The sequence below is a fragment of the Microtus ochrogaster genome, unplaced genomic scaffold (assembly GCF_000317375.1).
Source record: "Microtus ochrogaster isolate Prairie Vole_2 unplaced genomic scaffold, MicOch1.0 UNK8, whole genome shotgun sequence".
Taxonomy (NCBI): Eukaryota; Metazoa; Chordata; class Mammalia; order Rodentia; family Cricetidae; genus Microtus; species Microtus ochrogaster.
Genome location: NW_004949106.1, coordinates 1,418,726 through 1,426,770, shown reverse-complemented (window position 1 = coordinate 1,426,770; position 8,045 = coordinate 1,418,726). Strand labels below are relative to the sequence as shown.

Genomic DNA, 8,045 nt, shown 5'->3' with positions numbered 1-8,045 from the left:
CCCATTTTTCTTGCCCCAGTGGTCTGGTGTCTGCCTGCTTGCCCGCTTGCTGTAACATACTTTAAGAAAACACCGGAGACCGAGTAATGTATAAAGGGAAGAATTTCATTTTGGCCTGTGGCTCTAGACCAGTGGCTCTCAACCTTCCTAATGCTGTGACCCTTTAATACAGTTCCTCCTGTTTGGATGACCCCCCAACCACAACATTATTTTTGTTGCTACTTCATATCTGTAATTTGGCTACTGTTACGAATTGTAATGTAAATATCAGCGTTTTCCAATGGCCTCAGGTGTGCGCATTGGGGTCGTGACTCATAGGTTGAGAGCCACTGGTCTGGCGGCTGACGCCCAGGGTCACAGCACTGGCGAGGTGCTCTTGGTGGGTCAGTTCACGGTAGAACGTGGAAAGGCATTTGCAGAAGGCAGAGGACACGGGTCTTCAAGAGCTAGTTCCAGGACAGGATCCAAAGCTACAGAAGACAGGGAACAAACAAACAGCTTTGCTCTGTGAGGGGCTCCGCTCACCGTAACTGGTCTAGCCCTGGTGACGTCGTCTGTGACACGTTTATCTCCTGTCCTGCCAGGCAATGGGACGACCAGATGCTGAGCGACGCGTGCCGGTGGGTTCTGGAGGAGATCCGCATCCCAGCAGCAGCCCAGGGCGGCATGGTGGAATACCGACGGACCCTCATCGTCAGCTTGCTCTTCAAATTCTACCTCAAAGTGCGCCGGTGGCTGAACAAAATGGTAAACGGCTTGCTTCTCTGGGCCCCGGGTCACCTGGGTCTGTTCACAGGGAACAAACCCTGCTCGGACTTGGACCATAACGGGGGCTGCGGTGAGGTCCTGCGGCTCCTGCTCCCTGCAGTCTGGGTCTCAGAAGGGAGCAGCCACACCGCTCCCTCTGGGGGATAAATGCTAACGCGCCATATGAGGTTGACCAACCATAAGGAAACGTCATCGGTAGGCAAACTGCATCTTTCCCTCTTTAAAAAAGATTTTCTTACTGAAGTAAGAAAAAGGATGTTTTAACACTTGGAACTAGAACCAAAATGGGAGAATTACGTGCAATCCTGCTACCCATATTCAACCTCTGCAAATATTTTAGTGTGTGTCTTTCTAAACTTTTCCTTATAGAGGTGTATGTGTGTGTGTGTGTGTGTGTGTGTGGGTGTGAGAGAGAGAGAGAGAGAGAGAGAGAGAGAGAGAGAGAGAAAGAAGTCAATCCTCTCCTTCTGCCTTGTAGGTTCCAGGGATCAAACTCCGATCGTCAGGTTTAAAATGGCAAACGCCTTTACCTGCCGAAACCATCTCATGAGCCTGGGTCACTCTGTCTCTCACTTGTTTCTCAAGGTGGCAGCTCAGATTGTAAAACTGAACGCAGAGTAACTTTTTCAGGATCCCCAGAAGTTTCCTGACATCCCAGAAAAGTTCGTGAGTGCTCTGGACGACTTCCCCATAGAAACTCCCCAAGGAATTCAGATGTTCCAGGTGGGTGGGGCTTCTTTTTTCTAATCGATACATTCAGACAAGACATGTTATATTCATGCGCCTCTCTTTTCAATAACTTTACTATGAGTAAATATATAGTCTTGTAAAAAAAAAAAAAAGCCAGCCAATGTCATGTATGGTCAGGCGTATACAGTTTGCACGGTTTGCTCGAGGAATTAGAGTCTGAATCTTGCTTCTCTACTTTTTTCAGACTTGTTACCTAAAATTCCCCTTTACTTTGTAAATCTCTGACCTCCCTTTAAATTCTTGCTCAGCATTAAATATGTTCCCAAGCCCTTCCCTGCTTTGCTACAGTTCCCCCGAATCTCCCAGGACCTTGGCCATCTTCATTACGCATTTTTGGCATTGCAAGCTGAAGTAGAACGTATTATTTTGATATGTATTTGTATGTGTGTTCTAATTCCTTAGTTAGGGCTGAAGAATTCTTGAGGGCACAAACGCTGTCTTCTTTGCAGAAGGGTATTGCAACCAGAATAGATCCTTTCCCGTATACTCGAGAGATATTTACTGATCTCCATTTACAGACTTGATTATCTCGTTGCCTCTAGTTATTCTTCACTGTCAGCAAGCCAAACACAGCAGGCCCGACCGTCAGGTCTGAGGTCAAATATCTTGCCTTCTTTCCTAACAGTGTGTGGATCCCAACCAACCCCAGCAAGACCCGGTGGGGCGCCCGGTCATGCACCAGTCGGCCATTAAACACACCACGGGAGAAGCTATCTTTATCGATGACATGCCTCCCCTTGACCAAGAACTCTTCCTTGCTGTCGTCACCAGTACCAGGGCCCATGCAAAGATCACGTAAGGAACGGCGCAGTGATGCCATCTGCTACTGAAATGCGTTCACTATTTCACACCCAAATTGAGAGCTTATTTCACAATTGACCTCAGTTTGGGATAACCATCTCTTCTGGGTGAGAAGCGGCCATTTTTAAAGCATAGTTATAAATGATCTATGGCCCTGAAGCTAGAACACCTGCCAATGTTTTTCAGCTGAGACTGTTACGCTGTGATTTAGTTCTGGTGCTCATCACAGAGTTCCCTGTCTGACCTGGACTGTGATCTTTCTTCTGCAACCTTGTTATCCTCCCGTGCTCTTCCTCCCAGATCACTGGATGCGTCCGAAGCCCTGGCATGTCCGGGTGTGGTTGACGTGATTACAGCTGAAGACGTTCCAGGAGAAAATAACCACAGTGGAGAAATTTTCTATGCACAGGATGAGGTGCGTGATCCGTGTGTGGTCTGTGTCCTCATACTCTGCTCCAACGTCAAAATCCGATGGTTGTGGTTCCAACATCTAGAGCTTCATTCTCTAGAAGCCCGGGGTGGTCTCGGTCACTCTCCCCTCCCTCTGAGCTCTTGACTCGCCTGGAGACTCTGACAAAAAGCCTGAAGTCCTCTCAAGGAAGGCTTCTAACCATTGGGAAAGTCACCTAAGCAACAGAAAGGATAAGGCATTGAGAGGAAGAATTACAGGGTGACGGGGTCACTCTGTGGGAACAAGGAGGAAGGTGGGCAGAGACAACAGAGTTCAGATCAACGAACTCCAGTAGCTACGTTCTGGGCACGAGCAGCTTTGATCAGTTCCACTCAAGCCAACGTTTGATTTTCATGAGGAGAAACCGTCTTCCTAAGCCTGGTGCAGTGGCGCACGCCTTTCATCCCAGCACTCGGGAGACAGAGGCAGGCAGATCTGAATTCGAGGTCAGCCTGGTCTACAGAGGGAGCTCCAGGACAGTCAGGGCTACCCAGAAAAACCTTGTCAAATGAGAACAAAAACGAAGAAAAGAAAATGATCTCCCTTTTTGATGTTTTTGATGTTTTGATCACCAAAACATCAGTAGGCAGTGTAAGAATGTGGACCGCTAATTCCTTTTGGAAAAAACTACGCTTTGCTTTTGGCTTTGTTTTGAGACGGAGTGTCACGTATCCCAGGCTGGCCTTGAACTCACTATGGAGCCGGGTGCTCCACACACCTATGTGGTGCTGAAGATTTAGCCCAGGTTTTCATGTATGCTAGGCAAACACTGTCCCAGCTGAGCCGCGTCTCCAGCCCCTGAGCCTGCTTTAACAATGCGTGGCTTTCCTGCAGGTCATTTGCGTGGGTCAGATCGTCTGTGCCGTGGCCGCGGATACCTATGCCCACGCGAAAGAAGCGGCTAAACGAGTGAGGATTGCTTATGACGACGTAGAGCCAGTGATTATCACAATAGAGGTAAGCATCGCCCATCTTCTGGAGTAACCGGGGAGGCATATTCAGCGAATTCAATCAGCGAGTCGTGGAATAAATAATTTGTGCTTCCACTATAATTTAGCCAGTGTCACCTGTAGGTTTAGAGTACAGCCCCCAGTAACCTTTCTGCACCTCAAGTCAGGCTGTCCTGTCTAAACCCTCTCTTCTCCCCAGCTTTTCTGCAGGGATCTGTGAAAATGAAGCACCCTGTATCTGCTTCTCCCGTGGCCTCTGGCCACAGCCTAGCTTGAGAATACAGAAAGTTAACACCAGGAAAAAGACTTCCTGCCCACGGGCAGTGAGTGGGACAGTCTGGAGCCCTGTGGAATTCACGAAAGTTTTAACATTTGCCAGCTACTGGGCACCCTGCCTCTCTGCGTGTTCTTTGATTACACACAAGCAAAGGAGACAGATAACTTGAGTTTGTACTGTACTTAGACAGCCTCTGAGCAGCAATAGAGACTTTGGCAAACCAATTAAACTTTCCACACCCCAGCTCGGAACTTTTAGGCACCTACACCAAAAGGTTATTGAGACGTTTAGAGACGGGAATCCCAGCACCTCTGCTGGGAAATGCCTTCAGGAGATGTGTGCTGCCATTTAGGTTTTGCTATTATTCACGATAGCAAGGCTGTACTATATTTTTTTTTTGTTCACGTTGTTCGTATCTACGAGAGCGCTAACCTCATAGCAGATGCTCGGGATTGTGTGTTGGATGCTGGAGCCGTGGAAAGGTGGATGGACAGGCGGGGGCTTAACGAGGCTGCAACCTTGAGCATCCTTGGATTTGCCCCTGCTCTTTCGGACAGTCGTCAGGTTCATGTTTAGCTACTAATGAGGCTTTAACTGTCCCCTGAGCCCATTCCTCTCTTTTTGTTCTCGCTTTCCAGGCCCATCCTCAATAATGGTCTCTTCGAGAGGCTCCTGCCTTCCATTGCAGCCCTCCTCCTCAGGAGATTAATTTCCTAACACTCGGGGTTCACCGTCCTCTTTCCTGATCTACTGTCCTCTTAGGCAGTGTCACGGGTGTAGAATGAAGGCCACTCCCAGACCTGCCCGAACCCTCCTTCCAAACTCATCATCTCTGCCACCGCCCATTGTTTCTTCGCCAAGAACCCCCTTCCCAGCCAGCATTACCTCATTCTCACTCTGGCCCCTCCTTTTTGAAGGACCATTGTCGTAAAATGACTCCGATCCAATTCAAACCGTCCATTCTAGACCATGCTGGAACACTCCAAGTTTTACCTGCCTCTTCTTGACCCCTCTTTGCTCAGCCATAAACTCGCCTTGCTCCGAAGATGATATCTTAGTCGTTAAACCACCTCAGAGAGTCAGTCAGCAGTCTGGAAGTGGGGCCATGTGTATATACCCTTGTGTTCCCCTCTGCTCTCCTCAGAAGCCGTTAGTAACGAATCGTGATAGTCCACAAATACGTCTAAGTCGGTTTCTGAAGGCTCAACTCCATGGCAGCCTCCAATCGTCTTTCTATGTAAAGCTCTGACCAAGTGTGAAATTCAGATAGGGACAAATGACTCATTAGGATAAAAAAAAAAAATGATTTTATTTTGGTTTCATCTTCCACTGCAGCAAGCCCTAGAACACAATTCCTTTCTGTCTTCTGAGAAAAAAATTGAGCAAGGAAATGTGGAATATGCCTTCGAACATGTGGACCAAGTCATTGAAGGTACATATGGCCATCAGCAGCCAGGAAGAGGAGGCAGCTTCTGAAGTGGGAAGCTCGTCTGGCTTGAGAAAACTGAAAGTCTCTGTCATTGTTAAACAGAACTTAAAATGACAATCAGTTCCTAACTGTATGCGTTTTACATAAATACAAAGCTATGTAAATACTTCATGCATCAACATACACAGTATTTCCAGTGCCCAGAAACCACACACACACACACACACACACACACACACACGTAATAAAAACTGAATAAAATGTTCAAAATTTGCCACGCTAGCATAGGGATTATTTTTAATTGAAGGCAACTGAGAAAAAACAGACACAGGAAGAAGCTACATTTCTCTATCTATCTAAAAAAAAAAAAAAGCGCCTAAGGTTCCCTCTGCCAGCAAGTCCAGGACAGGCAGAACACTGTCTTCTAGTATTTACACTGAGGGCAGATACATCTCCTAACGCGGTGCACAGCGTGATAAGATATACTGAACCTAACTCAGGCACGTGGCATTATCTCACCTGCTAATGTCACCTGACTCAGGTGGGCAGTCTTAGTGTTGTTTTAGCTTGCTTATTTTTGCAGCTGAGAACATTGGGTTTGAAACTTTAAACCAATTCACCTACCAGGTTGACAACTGAGCCTGGGTAGGTAGCTGGACTAGTCTCCAGTTCAGTATACAACAAGCCTAACCACCTCACTAAACAGATGGGAGCCAAGACCAAGAGAGGCAAAGTGACTAACCCAGGTCCGCTCAACCAGCGGCACAGACAGCAAAGGTCTTTTCACCCAATGGTATTGATGCCCAGCTCCACAAGCTAGTGCAAATCACTTTTCCCCTTCTTCTTTGTTTTATTTTATGTGCATGGGTGTTTTACCTACACGTATGTCTAAGCAACATGTGTGTGCCTGTGCTGAAGGAGACAGAAGAGGGAATAGGATCCTCTAAAAGAGGAGTTAGAGAGGGTCGTGAGCCACCATGCTGAGTGCTGGGAATTGAACCAGGGTCCTTTGGGAGAACAGCCAATGCTCTTAACCACTGAGCCATCTTTCCAGTCTCACAATGTGAATCACTGCTCACAAACAGAACACTCAAAGAGCTCCCACGCCGAAACCTGTGTCTAAGCGTTGTCCTGTGTGTTTGCTTTTCAGGTGAGATCCACGTGGAAGGCCAGGAACATTTCTACATGGAGACGCAAAGTATCCTGGCTATCCCGCAAGCTGAGGACAAAGAGATGGTGTTGCACTTAGGAACACAGTTCCCAACCCACGTTCAGGTAACAGGGGTGTTGCAGAGACCCTGGGATAAACTTCTCTGCTCTCTTGCCCTTCAATTCCCTGCATACTTGACCAGGATTAGAGTCCAGCATAATAAACACAGGGCAGGTGCCTTTAAAACAGATCTACCCAGGGACTGAAGAAAACCTTCTGATGTCCTTTTCTCAAAACGGAGTTGTTGACCCTAGCATAGTGCCAAGCCCGAGGAGGTAGTTGAAGTTTCTATCAGAGAAAAGGATCATGAGAAGCATTGCTGGGGCAAAGAGCTGAGGGTTCTCTGGTAGCGTGCAGGGGAGCTGACTCCCAGTGTCCTGAAGCCGGGGCTGTGGATCAGAAGGGAGCTATCAGTCTCCATTCGAGGCAATGGAGAGGCGATGGCCTTGCCTCTGAGCACAGATAGGCCTGTGGCCTCCATGGTTTCCAGTTTTGAAGCAGACAGAGGCAGCTTTACCCTCAAGCAGCTGGGTGAGCTCTTGACAGTTGCTGGGCAACAAAGCCCTTCTTGTAAATTGCAGAAAGTAATCAAGGGCACTTCTGATGTCCCCAGTGGTAGCTCTGGGACCACAAAGGCCAAGATCACGATTGTCGTCTACCACCGAGACCTCCTGGCTACACTCAGTCAGTTCCACAGCAGCGGGCATGCCCGTAGACACTAGCCACAGGCTACCATAGTCCAGGCAGCAACAAAAACCACCCAGGAGAGGATCTGAGTGGGCATTTGGACAAAGAAACTATGTAAATGATTAGTAAGCCTAAGATGTCCACCATCATCAGCGACCAAGGAAACCCAAATCAAAGCCACCCACTAAGATGGTTATGATAAAAAAAAAAGATAGCAGTGTTTGAAAGATGCAGAGAAATTGGAACCTCCATAAATTACCAACAGACATGAAAAAATGGCAAATTTATATAGATAGAGTTTTTCTGTATCCCTGCAGCCACTCCCAAATAACCACACAGAGACTTTTATTAACTATGAATGCTCAGCTGATAGCTTAGGTTTGTTTTTAGCTAGCTCTTGTAACTTAAATTAACCCATTCCTATCAATCTATGTGCTGCCCCGAGGCTCATCTACCTCATGTACGTCCTCCCCACCCTGCTCGCTCTGCTTCTCACGGGGATCTCCTCAGACTCTACCCTTCTTCTTCCCAGCATTCTCTCTGCCCTGAAAAACCCCTCCTAGCTATTGGCCAGTGAGCTTTTTATTAACCAGTGAGGGTAACACATATTTACAGTGTACAAGATTGCCCCACAGCAGGGGCTGGAGAGATGGCTCAGAGGTTAAGAGCATTGCCTGCTCTTCCAAAGGTCCTGAGTTCAATTCCCAGCAACCACATGGTGG

General features: G+C 47.6%; 1 protein-coding gene across 1 annotated transcript in view; it reads left to right on the top strand.

The window, feature by feature from the left end:
* The window catches only part of LOC101990665 (aldehyde oxidase 4), a 52,675-nt gene that overhangs the window by 28,983 nt on the left and 15,647 nt on the right, over window positions 1–8,045 (top strand). Inside the window, exons 13-20 of the mRNA XM_013353457.1 lie at window positions 585–747; window positions 1,399–1,491; window positions 2,144–2,313; window positions 2,620–2,734; window positions 3,605–3,727; window positions 5,333–5,429; window positions 6,577–6,785; window positions 7,218–7,339. Of these exons, the coding sequence (XP_013208911.1) occupies window positions 585–747; window positions 1,399–1,491; window positions 2,144–2,313; window positions 2,620–2,734; window positions 3,605–3,727; window positions 5,333–5,429; window positions 6,577–6,785; window positions 7,218–7,339 (1,092 nt within the window). The remainder of the gene's footprint in view (window positions 1–584; window positions 748–1,398; window positions 1,492–2,143; window positions 2,314–2,619; window positions 2,735–3,604; window positions 3,728–5,332; window positions 5,430–6,576; window positions 6,786–7,217; window positions 7,340–8,045) is intronic.